The sequence below is a fragment of the Xenopus laevis genome, chromosome 5S (assembly GCF_017654675.1).
Source record: "Xenopus laevis strain J_2021 chromosome 5S, Xenopus_laevis_v10.1, whole genome shotgun sequence".
Classification (NCBI taxonomy): domain Eukaryota; kingdom Metazoa; phylum Chordata; class Amphibia; order Anura; family Pipidae; genus Xenopus; species Xenopus laevis.
Window position 1 is genome coordinate 18,907,908 of NC_054380.1, and position 19,982 is coordinate 18,927,889.

Here is a 19,982-nt window from a genome sequence, read left to right on the forward strand (position 1 = left end):
TAAATCCCTCGAAATTCGACTGGGGAATAGAATCGAATAGGCAATTCGGGCGAATTTACGCGCTGGCGAATAGTCGAATTGGCGAATATTCGCCAGGCGAAAAGGCGCCCGATCGAATATTCGCTCGAAGGATTTTCGTTCGATCGAATGCCATTTTATTCGATCAAAAACTTGGAAAACAAGTCTATGGGACTTTCCCATAGGCTTTTAAAGCAATTCGGTAGGTTTTAGGTGCCGAAGTAGGCAGTCGAAGTATTTTTAAAAGAGACAGTACTTCGATTATCGAATGGGCGAATATTCGCAGCGTTTTTGCGCTCGATCCAGTACTTCGACTATCGAATGGCGAATAGTCGCAGCGTTTTTGCGCTCGATCTATTTGAATCATTCTACTCAGGCGAATTTACGCCAATACGATAGTCGAGGAGCACAAAAAACCACTCGAAATTCGAAGTTTTTTAATTCGAATCCTTCACTCGAGCTTGATGAATCGGCCCCTTAATATTAATAAAAAAACCAGAGCGGATTTGATCGGAGTTTGTAGCACAAAATATTGAGATAAATTCGGACTTTGATAAATAACCCCCTTCACGTAAAAGTGGGATCTTTCTTTTTACCCAAGACCCAATGAAACTCTCTCATTCTTTATACCCATAAACCGACTTGTTTGTCCGAATCCCGTTGGAACCAACAGAAGCTTTTTCTTGTTCCCGGGAATCCGTAATTCACAAAAGCAAGAAAAACTAAACTGTTTGTAGCTATGAATATCCTCCCTGGCTTTCAGCAGACAGCGAGCCATGATTTATGACAGTTCACATTTGGCTGAGTTTGATGATTTCAACAAAAGTAAGAAGTCCAGTTGAAAATGAACAGCTTTAAATAGACCGCTCCTGGAAGCTGCCTATTCATCTCAACCCAAGCGCTAGTAAATAGATTATAGGGGTACTTGGCTGGTAATAACATTTGAGAACTTCTGGGCAACAAATAAGACTGCAAGAAAAAAATAAAAGCAACTCAGACATGAACTCGAAAAACAAAATCCCATTTATTATTTTACTTTGCAGACATTATTTGGTTACAGCCCTGCTGTCAAGTTATGCGTGTTGCCGACGTACTCATTAATCAAAGTGGGAAATTTTGGGGGGGAAGTCATTATTCTGGGCTTCATATCAACTTGTGTAGCAAATTTTCTCAATTCCCATACAGTGAAACCTCATTTTTACATCCCCTGATTTTAAGTTTTACCTCATTTGACACTGTTTTTTTTTTTTGGTCCCACCAATATTTAATGCATAATGAGTTTCCCTGATTTAAATTTTTTTCCAGATCTTCTACAATTTTTTCTGGTCTCCTAAAAAATTTTTTTGCTCAGTGGCAGACATACTTATCTGTGCTTAACTGAAAAAGAAAGTTACACTGTGGGCCTTATTTATCACATTTTTCTGATTATTTTAATGAAAAAAGTCTGACCAAATCCACGATTGGACCTTATTTATTATTAAAAAAAATCCAGATTTACTCTGATTGGGGCAAACAAGTAATAATTGAGCAAAAATCCGAATCGTACTCGTTTTTCTTCCCTGAATTGCTCTATTTTTTCGGATTTTTGCCTGGAAAGTCTAAAATAGTCTGATTTTCAGGCTAATTCCAGCGCAGATAACAGAAATTCCAAATAGGATAGGGACATCTCCCATTGACTTATATACAACATTGGTTGGACTGAGATACCGGATTTTTGGATTCTGACTTTTTCTATCCTCAGGGTATAATAAATCTTGAAAAATTAAAAAAAAAATTTGGACTTTATAGTTTAAAAAAGTCAAATTTTTCGAGTTAATGGCTTTCGGCCTTTAATAAATAACCCCTTTGTACTTTAGTTCTTCAAATTCCTGTAAAATCCTGGAAATCACCATATAAAAATATAGCAATTTGTTGTGACTTTTGTTTTGTTGGGGGTAGGTTGGGGACAATAAAAAAAATCTTTTTATGGGGACTGTGGTACAAAGAAGATTTAGCTGGAAAATTTTAAGGAAAATTTTAAATGGCTTTTTTTTTTTTTAGAAAAAATGGATTTACTTACTGTTTTATTTTGTTCTAATAGAATATTTTACATCACATTTATTTTAACTTATAGAATGGGATAAGTTAACCTTTGAAATAAGTGAATGTCAATTGCAAAAGTTCTAAGCACTTTTGCAATGTGCATTCAGTATTTATTTTCTTTTAATTCCAAGATATTAAAAGATACATGTGCTGTTAATATAAATGAATTTTGTTACAAAAGTCTGACCACCAAGTAGTCAAGGAAGTTGTCAGGAGAAAAAAAGAAACTGCTCTGATGTTCTTCTGCTTAGGGAAAAAAATAGAAACCTCTCTCAAATCTTTCCTAAGCAGAAGAACATCAGAGCAGCCTCTTTCTTTCTCCTGACAACTTCCTTGACTATTTGGTGGTCAGACTGGTGTGAAACTGGCCAGCAGGTGGCACTGTTGTAACAAAATTCATTCATATTAACAGTATATGTATCTCTTAATATCTAGGAATTAAAAGAAAATAAATAATGAATGTACATTACAAAAGTGCTAAGAATAGCCCCCTCATCAATTTGACATGCACTTGTTTTAAAGGATTACTTATTCTTTAAAGACTGTAGTGTCTTTGTAGACCAACATGCGACTCTTCTTTGCCAGGTCTCATAATGCCCCCCACTCAAGGCACCGGGAAACAGCAAGGGGAAGTGTTGAGTTTGTTCACGTGTCTAAATTGTATCTTACTGTAATTAGCTGTTGCTATTCTGTTTGAATCTGATCCTGATTATCTGTTTTGACCCTTGCCTGCCTGTTTGACTATTCTGATCTCTGGAACCTGACCCTTGCCTGAAACCGACCTTGACTCTGCTTAACCCTCCTGTTTGACGTTCTGGTTTGACCTCTGCCTGTTATTTGACTCCGATTCTGCCTCAGCCCATCTGATTGATTACCCGGTTTGACCCTTGCCTGCCTGACGACTCTAGCTATCTGCCTGCCTTGACCCGGCCTGTCTGACCACGAATCTGTCTTACGTTATTGTACCACGACCTTCGGCCTAACTGACTTTAACAACAGTCGTGCCCCTTTGCTTGCCAGAACTCCTCGCCTTGCTCCTCTCGAAAAGTCCAGGTGGCATCTGAGTACGCTGAGGGCTCCTCCTGAAGCCAAAGGCGGTCACACTACTGGTGAAGCCGAGCCGAGACCAGGGAGCTTGGCATTAGTTCTGGTTTAGGGTGCCGACCGTGACACTTACATGTAGTTATTTCTCTATTACTGTTTAATTTACCTATAATTTCCATGTTCTGTTCCAAATTTTCTGTTTGAAAGGCCTGAAATACTTGTGGAACTCACCTAAAATTATGAAGTTTCCCCCCACCGGAGATAAAAAAGCAATACATTTTATCCACATACCAGACATCCTTGCAAATAGCCGCAATCCACTAGGTGTCGCAGCAGGCTGCTGTGTTAATGGCATTTACAGGTGATTACAAGGCAGCCTTGTGTCTGAAACCCCCCTCTCACTGTGCCCGACACACGGCTTGGGGTCACTTATGGATTTTCTGATTATGATATATGGTTATGTTCCCTGAATGCTATGACAACCTATTGCTTATTAATTCTGTTTGAATAAGTCTATTTACTTTCACAAGGCAATTGAAAAATGATTTTTCATATAGACCTTTTCCACCCCCTCTTGTCTGTCTTGTAGGTTTTTTTTCACATATCTTCTGCCGCACAGCGCGCCATCGTCCCTGCGACCACTTCTGGATGTTATAGTCAATGCAACAGGTAATTTTTACACATTTTTACATTGCTAATCTCTAAGGTTCCATTTATAAAAAATGAGGAGGCCTCCTTTAAAGGAGAAGGAAAGGCATCCTGCACTTGGGGGTGCCAAATGTTAGGCACCCCCAAGTGATTGTATTGACTTACCTGAAACCCCGACTGGTGCTCCTATCAGCAGAAAACTGCACCGGCCTGGGGTTATACCATTGAGCACCACGGAACAATCCTCTTCCGTCCAAGCGCAAGATGATTTTCCTTCTCCTTTAAAGACACACTGGGGATTATTTATAAAATGTTAGCTGAAATATTGCATTGCTGTGCCTGTCTTTCCATATTTTTGGAATTCACATTGCGCACAAATATTCGCAAATGGCTTGCAAACAAAAATGTGCAAGGCGTGTTGACGTTTAGTTGTTTAAATTTGTAAACGGTAAAAACTGTTTTGCAAAGTCGCAGTGTAACTCAAATGCAGAGTGTGCACACATATATTTATGATTATACTATATTTAAAAAGCCTGTATGGACATTCTCAGTGCGAATAAAAATTCGCAATTCTTTTTGCATACTATAAATTCTTTATAAATATAACCATGCGCTGGGCAAATCTTTTCACTGTGGGACTCATTCTGCGCTGTGCAAAATGTTTAAATGAGCCCAATCACACTTAAAACAGATCCACTATTTAAAAAGCAGTCAGTGGGGCTCATACACCTGTATTATTACTTTTGAATGCAGGTTGGCAGGTCAGCAGGTTGTGGGTCTGAATGTAAGCAGATTTTACTCCTTTTTTAACATCTTCCTGATGATGCTACTTCCTCTTTGTGATGACATCACTTCTGGTTATATAGTGGCCAACAAAGAGCAGGTTGTGGAAAAGGCAATTCCGGATTGATTTAGTCAGTGGTCTAAAGCTGGCCATACACGGGCCGATAAAAGCTGCTGACAGACCGAGTCGGCAGCTTATTGGCCCGTGTATGGGGCCCCCCGGCGGGCTTCCCCGATCGAGATCTTGCCGAAAGTCGGCCAGATCTCGATCGGATGGGACTAAAAATCCCGTCAGATCGCGGCCGCATCTGTTCCTGATGCAGTCCCGCGATCCGACCACCCGTTCCCGTTCGTTAGGGTCCAATCGTTGGGCCCTAAGGCCCACAATCGGATCAGCCCGATAGTGCCCACCTCAAGATGGGCATATCGGAGAGAGTCGCCAAACGAGCGGATCTCTCCGTGTATGGCCACCTTTAGTTGGTAAAAATGTGGGTCCAGGTACCGGTCTGGATTTCAGAAATAGGACCATGCAGAGGGTATTCCAAAAGACGTGCTGCCCACCACCACCGCACTGTGATTACAGTAAGGCCAAACACAGGCAGCGCGGTAGTTCTGGGCTAGACACAGCTCTTTTTGCCCTCCAGGAAATACATTTAGGGCCTACTTTCAATAGCTACTACTTTCACCTCTTTTTGGCTCCAGCAAAAAAAATATTGTCTAAATCATTAATACCCACATTAAATTGCACTGTGGATGACATATTTGCAGAGGTTTTGGTGCTGCCTTTGCACTCTAACACCCCATAGAACACAATGGTTTTCTGTAAAACGCCTAATGAATTAATCTGATTTCAGATCAGTTCACTTTTCAGACTTTCCGACAGCCGTTTGGCATGTTCTGTCCATCAGGATTTATTTTTTTAATTCCTTGGTGTGACAGTATAACTGTTTGCGATACACACAATTTTTTTCATGTGTTTGCTAAACAAAAGTCATTTTTCAGGTGAATTGAGGTGGGGTGTCAATGAGGCTCTCGTCCAACTTGAAAAAGTGTTTTACCTTTATCAGAGTGGATTGTACCTGCCAAACGTTACAGATATTCCTAAGGGGGGTAAGTGATGTTTTCTTCAGTGATTTTCATTGTGTTCAGTGCTGAGTGAAAAATGTCATCACAGAATGATTATGTGCAGCCGGCCAATCAGTAGGACAAGTGGTTCTTTGTGGAGACCCCACGACATTGGTCTTTAAATGACAGGAGTGTCCAACATGTGGTCGTTCCTGTGTTGAACTTTAGCTTCAAACAAATGGAGTTTTTATAGTACAGAAAACACGCTAAAGCATTGTATACAAGGGAACATATTCTTGTTACACAAAAAGAAATATTGGCTCATCAGACCTGGAATTTTATAGGGAAAAAAATCCTGTATATGAAGCTTTTTTTCAATTAAAAAGAACTTTCTATTTCTATTCCTTTAATTTAAAATAATCCTTATTTTCATTTGTTTTTTTTCCAGTTATTATAAAGCAGTAAGGGAGGATTGTTTGTGCTCACTTAGGGGCGAATTTCGAAGTACAAAAAACTTTGAAATTCGACCATCGAATTGAAAAACTTCGAATATCGAATTCGAAGTTTTTTCACCGAATTTGGCAATCCTACAATCGAATAAAAATCGCTCGATCCAACGATTAAATCTTTTTATTCGATGTGTATAGCCTTAGAAAAAGTTTGTAGAAGGTCCCCATAGGCTAAAATAGCAATTCGGCAGGTTTAATTTGGTGAAGTATTGAAGTTGAAGTTTTTTTAAAGAGACAGTACTTCGATTATCGAATGGTCGAATATTCAAACAATTTTTACTTCGAATCAAAGTCAAAGTAAATTCGAAGTCGGAGTATCCTATTCGATGGTCGAAGTATCCAAAAAATTACTTAGAAATTTGAACTTTTTGTACTTCAAAAATTCACTCGAACCTTAGTAAATCTGCCCCTTACTATCTTAGTACTCTTTCAACAAAGGGGGTTTTGGTGGATCAAAGGCATGACCTAAATTGTATTTTTTTTTTTTAATATTCAGATGTAGTATTCATACTGTTTCTAAAAATCGATAAAATCCTAAACTTTTAGTGCTGGCAATTTTTTGTTGCAGTTCAGTTCAGTGCTGATATTAAAGATGAGTATATTTTGAAGGATCAATTTTGAATTTGTGTAACTTGGGGGACAGGAAGCTACTCTTGACTTCCTGTTTTGCAAATTCACTTCCTCTTCCGCGGAACAGGAAGTTCCTCTTATCTTCTTACGTAATTTACTTCTCTTCTGTGCAAAAGAAAGCTAGAGCCATTACTTGCTATGCCCATAAAAACTGATACTTGATGCCAGTGTTATTAATATGGACAATAGACAAAATATATACAAGGGGAGGGCAATATTTTTTTCCAGAAATGGTGGCAACCCTTGTCTTCCTGCTATGCAGCTTAAGTCATTTCCTGTTGTTTAAATCAGGAAGCTTGGCTTCTTGGCATCCTGTTGTACAACTTACATAGTAACATAGTAAGTTAGGTTGAAAAAAGACACGTATGTCACATTTAACCTTTTAAGTCTATATATAACCTGCCTAACTGCTAGTTGATCCAGAGGCAGACAAAAAAACCATAACCCTAACTTAATTCACTTCCTGTTCTTCATAAAAGGAAACGGTTATTTGCATACAAGCAAAAATATCATAGCAGCAGGGAGTCATGTACTAATGAAAGTCTTAGGGGCAGATTTATCAAGGGTCAAATTTTCAAATTTGAATTTCAAGTTTATTTTAGTGTAATTCGATTAGGAAATAGTCCAAATTAGATTTGAATTTAAAAAAAATTCAGATTTCGTCTATTCGTAATCTAAAACCTGCCAAATTTGTGTTTTTGCCAAGGGGGGAACTCCTACAACAAATTTAGGAGTCATTTGGTGGACTTTGAAAATAAATTTTTTTGGTGTGAAAAAAACTCGAACTGAATTCAATCGAATTCTATTTGAATTTGCAGCTCGATCCTATTCATATCCTGATAGTAATTCTTAGAAAAAGTTTTAATAAGTTTCGATTGGTCGTTTTTTTTCTTCGAATTTCGAGTTTTTGGAAGTTGATGGGCGTTTTTAGAAACTCCCTTAAACTCGAAATTCGACCCTTGATACATCTGCCCCTTAATGTAAAGTTTCTAGATCAAAATAAGCCAGGTTCCTCCAAATCACATGGGTTTCAAATAATTCTGCACGAAAACAAATAAACCTTATAAAGAAAAGAAAATATTCACTCCTATAGAGGCAATATGTACTTAAACTAGCTAGTACTGTATTTTAAGTAAACATATCAATGTAAAAACTTGGGATAAATTAGCATGTTCCGATGATTAATATCCCATATCTAGCCCTGCTTGAATGACTTAATAAACTGTTTGCAGTACCAATAAAGAACATATGGGATCGCTGCCTCGGAAAATGGCACCAACTGTTTTCGATAGTGAGAGAGAGGGGAAAAAATCTCTTTGAACAACAGCAAGTGTGAAAAGTGATATTAACAATTACTATGGAAATCCAGTGAAACAGCACGTCAAGCCCAGCTCTCACATAAAACAGGCTTTAACAAGGTGAACCGGGATCAGGTTACAAAAAAATGTAGGGCTTAAGCTTTTAAAAATGTTTGAGTTGTAAAACATTTATAGTCCTTTAAATTATAATGTACTCTGACCTGTGTTTTAGCAACTCCGGGGCTCTGTACAGAGAGAGCAGAAAAGCTGTCCATGTGTACAACCAAATAACTAGAGGGATAAAAAGTTGACGGCTAATGTGAATGGCAACCTTTGGTTTCCTTTAGTATTTTATAAGTTGCAGTGTTACAGGAGGGGGGATAAACATCTGCTGAGGGGAACGGCTGTTGGACAAGGAAGTCTGATTTAAGGCCCCACATCTTGTTGTAAAATCCTGCATTTTTAAAGCTGTGTAATGATTTTACATGTAGTACATCTGGTGTAAAAGTGGTGTTAACTCAAAGAATACTAGAATTTTTTTGCTACTTGAATGTCCTTCATGGTTTATGTATGGTCACCTATAGGGTCAGGGCACACAGGGAGATTCATCGTCTTCTTTGGGGCGACTAATCTCCCTGAACTGCCTTCCCGTCGGCTAAAATGTAAATCGCCGGCGGGATGGCACTAGGCACAATTCGTCGACCAAAGTTGCCTCATGAGGAAACTTCGGGACGACTTCGGAAAACTAATTGCGACGAGTGCCACCCCACCGGCTAAAATGTAAATCGCCGGCGGGGTGACACTTGTTGTGATTCATTTTCTGAAGGCAGGGGCGGCAGTTTCGGGGAGATTAGTCGCCCCAAAGAAGGGGAAATTTGTCTCCGGGCGACTAATCTCCCCCCGAATCTGCCTGTGTGCCCTGACCCTTAGCTGGCCATACATAGGCCAATAGAGAGATCAGCTTAGCCAGTGTATGGTCAGCTTATTTGGCCCATTTATGGGGGATATTTAATCAGGCTGCCCAACTGATATCTGGTCTTAAACCAGCCGCGTATCTATTGTGTAGTTATGAAAATCCCATGGGAGAGCACTGAATCAGTACTGATATACCATACCTCCCAACATTCTGGAAATAAAAAGAGGGACAAAAAAATGTGGCTTAGCGTGGCAACATTTTTTTGCCCATGCACAATTTTGTGGACACACCCCCTAATTACCATGATCATTTTACAAAATTTGGCAAGTTATGACAGTTTGAACATGTTTCTGTGTTTTTTTCAGTTATTACAGTTTTGTTAATGAAGGTAAATTGCCCTTTAAGCTGTGAGTCTAACTTTTCCCAAGGGATCTCCTTATCTAAATTGTTACAATTTACTTATTTGCTTATCTCAAAATTGTTACAAATTATCTTATTTGCACCTGTTAGCTGTTCTAGGCTCTCTGCCAAAAGCCAATTACGTTAGAAACTTTGTTTCTTTTTCTGGCTGTTCGGTGCAGAAAAAGTCGGGACTTTCCAGTACAAACGAGGGACTGCAGGTTGAGCTGAAAACGGGACAGTTGGGAGGTATGATATACTCCTCATAAGTCTCTATAGGCCCTGTTACATAATGTGATCGTTGAGATCCTGGGGAAAGAATCAGACAACTCAGTTTGCCCCAGCGTGTGGGTGTCCAAAAATGGCTGAGATCTATAATTTGTCAACATTTCTGGATAATGGATTTCCAGAAAATAGACCCCATATTTGCACACCGGTTATGAAACATTTAAAAGTAAACAATTGGCATCTAAAAACGGACACATTCAAATGTTCTAGGCAAAAAGGAAGTGATTTTTTTCTTCAAATTTGAGCATTTAAAATTTGTCAGGCCCATTGATGAAAAAATGATGAGAATAATACAAATTCCCTTTATTTAAGCAAGTGCTTATTACAGATAGGGGCAGATTTATCAAGGGTCGAAGTGAATTCGAGGAAATTTTCGAAGTAAAAAAATTCGAAGTAATTTTTTGGATACTTCAACCATCGAATAGGATACTACGACTTTGAATTTACTTCGACTTCCATACAAAGTAAAAATAGTTCGAATATTCGACCATTCGATAATCAAAGTACTGTCTCTTTAAAAAAAACTTCGACTTCAATACACCAAATTAAACCTGCCGAAGTGCTTTGTTAGCCTATGGGGACTTTCTAGACCATTTTTCTAAGTCTTTACACATCGAAGTAAAATCGTTCGATTGTACGCTAAAATCGTTCGATTCGATTTTACTTCGATCGTTCGATGGCCAAATTCGGTGAAAGATCCTTCGACTAAGATATTATTCAATAGTATTTTAATTCGATGGGCGTATTCCGAAGTATTTTTTACTTCGAAATTTGACCCTTGATAAATCTGCCCCTTAATTCCATTCCAGACAATTCTGTTTGATTACACAGAAATTTGTCTTTAGTAGCATTTTCAATTTATGTATAAATCTACGATTTTGTTAAAACCAATTGAGATGCCCTGTTCTTAAAGATCAAGTTATTTCTCAAAATTTTCTGTGAATTTTAGAAGTAGCACAATTAAGAATGCCTTAATATTACTCCATTAGGGACATTTTATGATTAAAAATTGCAGTTTCATTTTAGCGATTTAAAGGCACTACAAAGCTTTACTAACAATTTACCTAAATTACTCTTTCAAATGACTGTACCCCTGAATGTAGGTAAGATGATACTGAAACCCTGGTTTGAAACATATTGTTTTTCTTTCTCAGTTCTGTGCTTTCATTATGATGTATGTACGTTTAGAATTTATGGCTGGCTTTCTTGTAATAGGCAAGTATTTATTTGTTTTAAACATCATTAGTCTGGAAATTGACCAGAACTTTGACCTTTTGATGATGTGATTTACTGGTGAAAGACTTCAAATTCCATTGATTTCATTTAAGTAAAGCTTCCTTTTTAGCAAGATAAACCACCCAATCCAGTATTAACACATAGTGGCAGATTTATTAAGGGTTGAAGTGAAATCGAGGGAATTTTTGAAGTTAAAAAATTCGAAATTCAAGTAATTTTTGGATACTTCGACCATCGAATAGGCTACTACGACTTCGACCTTCAACTCGAAGTAAAATCATTCGACTATTTGACTATTCGATAATCGAAGTACTGTCTCTTTAAAAAAACGTTGACTTCAATACTTCGCCAAATTAAGTTTTTTGTACGATCGTACGATAAAATCGTTCGAATCATACGATTCGAAGTACGATCGTACTATGCAAAAAGTCCTACAAATTCGACTTCGAATTTCGTAGTATTCAATTCGATGGTCGAATTTCGAAGTATTTTCCACTTCGAAATTCGACCCTTGATAAATCTGCCCCTTAACGTTGAATTTTGACATTTGGCACGAAGAAAGGAAAAATGTGACATATTCAGTTTATCACGTTTTATAGAAAAGATTAAAAACAAAATAAACCCCAATATTTGCATCTTTTTTGCATAACTAAGAACAGTCTTAACGTTTTTCAGCTAAGCTAAGAATTGTTATGATTGGGGGTGGGGATATCATTGAGAAAATGGATCTGTTTTTCTTTTAAATAAACCTTGTTAAATTAGCACAATAATGGAAAATAATGTCAAAAACATGTCTGTTTATAAAAAAAGTAAATTTATTTTATTTTATTATAGTTAATTAAGTTATTTATTATAATTAAAAATAAAAATAGATATTTTATAAAATAATATATTTAATTTTGATATAAAATCTACACTGAAAACATTGGTTCTATCACCATCTATATTAATTCCCATAATATTAGCTTTACTGATTAAACAAAACAAATAAATAAACAAAATAAATCCAGACATACAAGGAAAAGAAAGTTGAGAATCGGACCCAAAAGGTAACTGCAGAAATAAGCAGCTGCCATTGAGCTTGTGTGGGATAATATATTAAAGTATAAATTTGGAGATACCACTCAATTTGTAGTATAGACCAGCACTCTAAAAATGATACTGGGTATAAAATACAAAAAGCATTTATGCTTTGCATATAGAATAGACAGGCTTTCCAAAAACAACAAACAGATCACAGTACATAATACAACATTCTTTATTCAATTAACATGTCTGTAACAAGCCTTATGCATTTTGTGCCCTTTTATATTCCTTAGGGTTTTTGGAGTGTGCCTCTATTTTAGTTCATTATGAGGTTCCTCTACTCATGGGGGGTTATTTATCAAGGTCTGAATTTATCTCAATATCGGCTGCTACAAACTCCGATCTAACCCGCTCAGGTTTTTAACGCTTATTTATTATTACATTTTCCAAAAATTTGCTTTGCAGGAAAAGCTCTGATTTTCGAGATTTTTTCGTGAATTTTCCCTGAAATCTCCGAATTTTTCGGAGTTTTCACCCGAAAGCTCAGAAAACATTGTGAAATTGCCCGAAAGCCCCTGACACAACCAAAAATCAATGGGACTGTTCCTACTGACTTTTATGCAACCTCGACAGGTTTGAGATGTCGTGTTTTTATATTCAGGCTTTTTAGCCCTCGGCGTTTAATAAATTCCAAAAAATTTGCGATTTTATAAAAAAAAAAATCACAAATTTTTCGGATTTCGGGGAATTTCGGGTATTCATAGCTTAGTAAATAACCCCCTTGGAGAAGCTTCTTTTTTTTTTATTTTGCACCAAACCCAGTATTTCTACTGGAGAGTTTATTGTTAGGATATTTGGGGGTTGATTACTATATGTTTTTATATTGGTTCAAGAGTACAATTAAGAAATGCTGACATTTTTGCTCAGCAGAAAGTGCATATATGTTGTTTCCATGTGTGTAGTCTACACAGCAAGAGGGAAGGAGGTAGCACATATACAAATTATAAATTGTTGAACATTGCTCTTTAAGTGAGTAGCTGTTTATCAGATAACTAGAATAGAACTTCAGTTGACTAAATGTATAAAGTACATAAACTACACAAGTTAGATCGATATAGTTTACATCATAGGACAGTCTTAGAACCCAGACTTAATAAATATTTCAGTTCCATATTTCCATCGCTTCCTTTACAGAGGTCCCCTCTTAATCATTAAGGGACTGCACCAAAATAAAAAGGAATAAACCTTTCCTTCTAATGGGATAATGAAACCAACAGGACTCCTGTGGGAGGAGATGGGGAGCTTGTAGCCAACTTGCAGAAAGACAGGGACTATTTTGACAGGGCTATTTTAAAATAATGTTTTTTAAATTGAAAATAAAGCAAATGGAAATAAATAAATGTACAACTTTTAATATTTCTATTTGGGAATCCCACAAAATGAAAATTTCATTTTATTTTAAAATTTTCAACACTACTGTTTGTTTCAATCTAAGTTTTATATGACTTCACAGAAAATACTACAAACTAATGAAGCTTGTTGAATTTAGATTGCATTCTTCTTAACCAGAGTAATAAGGTCATTTACATAAGCTGCTTGTGAGAACTAATTGTTCATTGAGGCCTAGCAGAACCGTTGCCATGTGGCTCCTCTCCTACACAGAACATGGAATAAAAATATGAATATTTTCTTGAATTATTACATCCAAATGGTGCATTTAGAAATGAGTTAGCTGTAATATCTAAAGGTGATTAATTGTGTGGCGGTTTAGCCATAAAGAAAGCTCAGTGATGGTTAAGAAATTTAGAAGAGCTGAGAACAGAGAACAAGAGTGTGGTTTATAAAGCAAAGAGAGACTGAACGGCAGCCAAAGTAGACTACTGATATATTAGTCAATGCAGAGGAGCAGAGTGAGAATAAGTGACATGTTCCTTGTACTCCTTTTAATTAGCTATTAAGGGGGAGGCTTATTAAGTAGTCTAATTAAACTGGTTAATAAGCCTATTCACTTTTCCTAAAATGCGTTGCCAAACGTTGTGGTATTCCGGGGATTGAATGCAAAATTCAAAGTAGGCTCTCTTTTTTTTTTTATCATCGAGGAGATGAAAAATACTTGATCATTTTAGTTTGTTCAATAGCGCTTCTTTTATCAAATCTTGTAGTGTATCATGTAATGAAAACAAATTGCATCAAGAGCTATTTTTGAACTCATTAAGATATCTGTTGCAAATGTCATCACTCCTACTAGTTCATAGCATGCGGTAATGGTAGCATGGCTAGAATGCAGAACAATATTACATTCAACGTTTTTGAAAATAGCGACTAAAGGTGGCCATACACGGGCCGATAAAAGCTGAGTCGACAGACCGAGTCGGCAGCTTATTGGGCCGTGTATGGGGGCCCCCGACGGGCTTTCCCGATCGAGATCTGTCCGAAAGTCGGCAGATCTCGATCGGATGGGATTAAAAATCCCGTCGGATCGCGGGCGCATCTGTTCGCGCGACTGCCCGTTTGCGTTCGCTACGATCCGATCGTTGGGCCCTAGCGCCCACGATCGGATCAGCCCGATATTGCCCACCTCAAGATGGGCATATCGGAGGGAGATCCGCTCGTTTGGCGACATCGCCAAACGAGCGGATCTCTCCATGTATGGGGACCTTAAGATTGGAATGTAATTATCCTACCGCACACCTGCAGTTCACCAATCCTGCAAGCTGGTGGTGCGTTCCTTCCGTTGACCCGGCCGGGTCCTTAGCAACCAATGTGTAAAAGAAACGGATCCGCACACACACCGATTAATGCAGTCGGGGATTATCCCCTTTTATTCAGCCACCAAACATCAACGTTTCGGGGGGGAACACCTTCATCAGGATCATGATGAAGGGTGGGTGTTCCCCCCCGAAACGTTGATGTTTGGTGGCTGAATAAAAGGGGATAATCGGTGTGTGTGCGGATCCGTTTCTTTTACACATTGACCTTAAGATTGGGCCATGGAGCTGAATCTCAAAAACAAAAATGTTTTTTGAATTTGCTCTTCATTAGTAGATTTATTAAAGATTGAATTGGGGAATCCAAAAGGTTCTTCAGTAGTTCAATTCTCTAAAACCTTACTGAAGATCAGGAACATTTCCAAATGTTGTCAAATTAACACATTTGTCAAAGCAAATCGAAGTGTCACTTTGTCCAAATGGGTTTGACTTGGCTCTGAGCTCGGAGAATTTAAACAAACTCGTTATCCATATATTATTCATTATCGAATGAATTAGACAATTGTTTTCTGCACCGTTGAAACTTATTTGTTGAATCTAAAATTGTTCCCATCGTTTCAAAATAATGATAGGAAATAGTTTTTGAAATAGTCATATTTTCATCTGTCTTTTAATATAATAATAAAACAAACCAAATAAAATGTTATTATTCTTTTGTTTTACATTGATATTTAGAATAAATTGTTGGTTTTAATAAATCCATGTGTCCAGTCTAAAATTTGTATAGTATGTGTGAAAATATATTCTGTCTATTCTGTAGAATACAGTAGAAACCAACATTTTTATTTTTGTTTCAGAATACAAAGAAGTGCCCCATGCTGTTGTTGCAGAAGAGGATTATAGATGTTGGCCGTCTTATCACCACACTGGATGTCTCCTCTCAGTTTTTGATTTAAATGAAGCCAAAGATGTGTGCCGGAGCCATTCACAATGTCAGGCCTTTGTCTGGACGAATCAGACAACTTGGACAGGTAATAATGACATGACCAACTCAACGCATTCATTATATTTTTAAGAAAGTTTTTGGGTTTTTCTTACTAATAGATATGTGGATGGAATATGAAGCAAATGGTGGCTATATATTATATAATATCCTTATATTTTACAATATGGGGTGCATTTTTCTCTATATATGTACAGTATACATATATATACACTGATAAAGAAAAGAAGCCTTTCTAACCTTAAAGGGATCCTGTCATCGGAAAACATGTTTTTTTCAAAACGCATCAGTTATTAGTGCTACTCCAGCAGAATTCTGCACTGAAATCTGACATGGGGCTAGACATTTTGTCAATTTCCCAGCTGCCCCCAGTCATGTGACTTGTGCCTGCACTTTAGGAGAGAAATGCTTTCTGGCAGGCTGCTGTTTTTCCTTCTCAATGTAACTGAATGTGTCTCAGTGGGACATGGGTTTTTACTATTGAGTGCTGTTCTTAGATCTACCAGGCAGCTGTTATCTTGTGTTAGGGAGCTGTTATCTGGTTACCTTCCCATTGTTCTTTTGTTTGGCTGCTGGGGGGGAAAAGGGAGGGGGTGATATCACTCCAACTTGCAGTACAGCAGTAAAGAGTGATTGAAGTTTATCAGAGCACAAGTCACATGACTTGGGGCAGCTGGGATATTGACAATATGTCTAGCCCCATGTCAGATTTCAAAATTGAATATAAAAAAATCTGTTTGCTCTTTTGAGAAATGGATTTCAGTGCAGAATTCTGCTGGAGCAGCACTATTAACTGATTCATTTTGAATTTTTTTTTTTCCCATGACAGTATCCCTTTAAAGAAGAGGAAGTGGTTCTTAGCCATGTTAAGCATATACTGTATATATCAATATATTACTCATTGTGTTTTTTTAGGTCGACCGCTTGTCTTCTTCAAAACTGGTTCCCGGACACTTGTTTCAGCTCTTGACAAGACAACGTACCTGAAACTGACAGGCTGAATCATAACAAGGCACGGCGTTGCTTTAATTGGTGGAAAAAATGCACTAGTCTTCATTCTAATTTTTAGAGTGCTTTCATTTGTAAAAAAAATACCTGAATTGCCAGGATGAATGTGCAATAATTGAGGACATTTAAAAAAAAAAAAAAAAAATGCTTAAAACGCTAATGTGATACACTGTTGGAAATAAGTACAAGAGACTGGGTTTGAATTTCTGCCTGAGGTCGAAGCAAGAAGAAGAGCTTGAAGCTCATAAAAACGTCAGCCTTTACAATCAAACTGATTAACTTATGTTGATGTAATCAAATGTTTTTCTTCTCACATGAACCTGAAATACTTGTTAAACGTCTTACCTAAAGATGTTACTGTACCAATGGTATTTAAAACAAGTTGCTCTTATATGAATTATGACTTCAGAGAACCCCTCTGCAGATTTTCTTTAAAAAGACTTGGTGGGTTCAAGCCCCTGTAAAGTTTTGTCATGTGATTAGGTCCTCCTAATGTGTTCCAAGGTCCCAAGGTCATAACACTTGCTATGGCATAGTGTCTTCCTCAAAATTTACAGGTTTTTTTGCCTTCAGGCTGGGCATTCTCATTAAATTCAATAAGCAGTGTGGCCTGAAACACACCAAGTGGTGTAGTGATTCAGTATCTGGATCATACCAACTAACTCCAGTAAAAGATGAAGTTTGAATACCGACCATACTTAACTTCTGCTTAAGGCTTATGGCCCAGCTTGTTAAAACCTTTGCATAATAATCAGTTTCAGCATTTATGTGCTATAAACCAAAGAATATTCCATTTATATAGTTATGCTTGAATTTCAAGGTCTATTTTGTGAAATATATAGAATGATGAGAAGACAATTCTACTGGGATATCCCACTGTTATTAATTGGCCATGATATGATGACTTCTCTGCATAACTAGTTGAATTGAAGCATTGCCACAAGCCCATATTGTTAAATATGACCTGTTTTCAGAGAATGTGAACCCGCAACTCCATGAAAATCCATTCTACCTTGTAATATGTCAGTCATTTTCATGACCTATCTACTATGCTGTTTTCACATAAATTGAATAAGCTATGAGAAGAAGATTTCTTGTATTGTGGAGGCCTATTTGTTAAAATTCGGATTTGCGTAATTTTAGAGGCTTTGAACAAATTTAAAAGAAAACACATATTTGACCTTATTCATTGAAAAATCCAAATAGAAAAAACTCAAATTCATGGCAAAAATATTGAATACCGCAAATTTGTGGTGTACTCGGAATTTTTAGTGCGTTTTCAAGCACTAAGAAAAATAGAAAAACTCAAATTGAATAAATAGTTTACATTTTGGACACCTCCCACTGAATTCTAGACTACCTTGCAAGCTTGTAGATGCCAAAGTTTTGCATTTTGAGTTTTTCATGTTTTTTCATGTCAAAAAATGAGTGGGGCTCATTTATAAACTTTGCGCAAGGCAGATTGGTTTGCAAAGTAAATATATAATTGCCCTGCACATGGTTACATTTATAAAGCTGAATAAGTGTGGTGCAAACAGAATTGCAATGTTAAATTCACAATGCGAATGTCTATTAGAGCTTTTTAAATATGTCAAAAATTGTGAATATTTATGTGCACACTCTGCGACTGAATTACGCCACAATTTTCAGGACGGAGAAAATATTTGCAAAACAGTTTTGCAAATTTGAAAACTCGCACCCATCTCATTTGAGAGCCACTTGCGAAAGTGTATTCTGAATGAGAATTTGCAAAAACCGGAAAGACATGCACAGCAGTGCAATTTTTTAGCGTTCAGAAAAAAACATGGGCAATACAACCATTTGCAAATAAATTATAATTGCAAATTTTATAAATGACCCCCAATGATTTTTTAAACCATTATTCACATTTAGGATTTGCATTAATTTGAATTGAATTGCAGGGATACAATACACACACAATACGTTGATAAATAAACCTCGTAAAGTGTCACTGGAAGTTGGGTCCCATCCTAAAGTAGTAGAATAAAGGGATTATGAATTTCCATGCCAAAAGCAGACAAATATATGGTATAATCGAGTAGCTAGTAACTACTTGAGTTTAAGCATTTGCTGTGTGATGTTATTTAATAGGTACATGTAGTATCGGTATTATTTGCTTTCAGTGAAAGCTGCAACTGAAAATTGCCATATCAATTTGCAATTTGTATAGATAGTTTTTTTTGTACTTCGTATTTTTTGTGTTAAAATATGTTTATTTTTATAAAAAAGAAATTTGTTCAAAATCTGTTGTGTTTATTTTCTTAAGGTTTATTGACTTTTTGCTGTCTATGTACTTTTAAGGGGTTGATGGTTATCATGGTCACAAAAAGGCAATGGGCCAATTTTAGGCACTTTGATTGCTGCAGTTGTAAGTAACCCAAGAATTTGGCTGTAAGGCACATAAGCCTCACCCATAGGAGCAAATTCACTAAGTGCTGAAGCACCTAACGCTAGCGTGAATTCGCTAGCGTTGGACATTTTCGTTACTTCGCAAATTCACTAACGGACTCTGGCGTAACTTTGCTAGTGTTACTTCACACCCTTACGCCTGGAGAATTTGCACAACGGATATAACTACGCAAATTCACTAACGTGCGCAGTGTACTGAACGCTACCTTTTACGCCAGACTTCCTTCGCCACCTAAGACCAGGCGAAGCGCAATAGAGTAGATAGGGATTGCATCAAAAAAAGTTAAAAAATTTTCTAAGTCCCAAAAAACGCTGGCGTTTTTTCTCTATTATGGGTGATAGGCTGAAAAAGATCGAAACATTTTTTGGGGCTACCCTCCTTCCCCCCTACATTTCCTAACTCATGGCATCTTAACTATACAGTGGGCACATGTGTAGGGCAAAATAAAAATTTTATTTGCTGTTTTGAAGGTTTCCAGGCTTGTGTAGTGCTGCTACGTATGCCTCCATTGTAAATTGAATTTGGCGCCGTATGCAAATTAAGCATCGCTAGCGTAACTTCGCTTTGCTTGGCAAATTAACGCTAGCGCAACTTCGAAACCTTACGCTTCCCCTGAGCGGAACTAGCGTAGCGCTTGCGAAAATACGCCTGGCAAAGTGCGGCGAAGCGGACGCTGGCGCAACTACGAAGCTTAGTGAATTTGCCCCTATGAGTGCTGCAGTTGTAAGTAACCCAAGAATTTGACTGTAAGGCACATAAGCCTCACCCATAGACTTTAGCTAGCAATGTTGTGTGTTTTTGGGCTATTTATATATGTAGGGCTCAGATCAACCAAGTGTAACTTTCAGATGCTAAAGGGGATTGTCCACGGGGCACATGTATTGTGGATG

General features: G+C 37.4%; 1 protein-coding gene across 3 annotated transcripts in view; it reads left to right on the forward strand.

The window, feature by feature from the left end:
• The window catches only part of pkdcc.2.S (protein kinase domain containing, cytoplasmic S homeolog), a 44,478-nt gene extending 25,553 nt beyond the window's left edge, over positions 1 to 18,925 (forward strand). The window contains exons 4-7 of one of the 3 annotated variants that reach the window (XM_018265023.2): positions 3,734 to 3,813; positions 5,578 to 5,685; positions 15,508 to 15,681; positions 16,569 to 18,925. In XM_018265023.2, coding sequence (XP_018120512.1) covers positions 3,734 to 3,813; positions 5,578 to 5,685; positions 15,508 to 15,681; positions 16,569 to 16,654 — 448 coding nt within the window. In that variant the 3' untranslated portion in view covers positions 16,655 to 18,925. Of the gene's footprint in view, positions 1 to 3,733; positions 3,814 to 5,577; positions 5,686 to 15,507; positions 15,682 to 16,568 lie in introns of those variants that run through there. The other 2 variants (XM_018265025.2, XM_041564276.1) reach the window with 2 other exon arrangements.
• Positions 18,926 to 19,982: the final 1,057 nt, after the last annotated feature.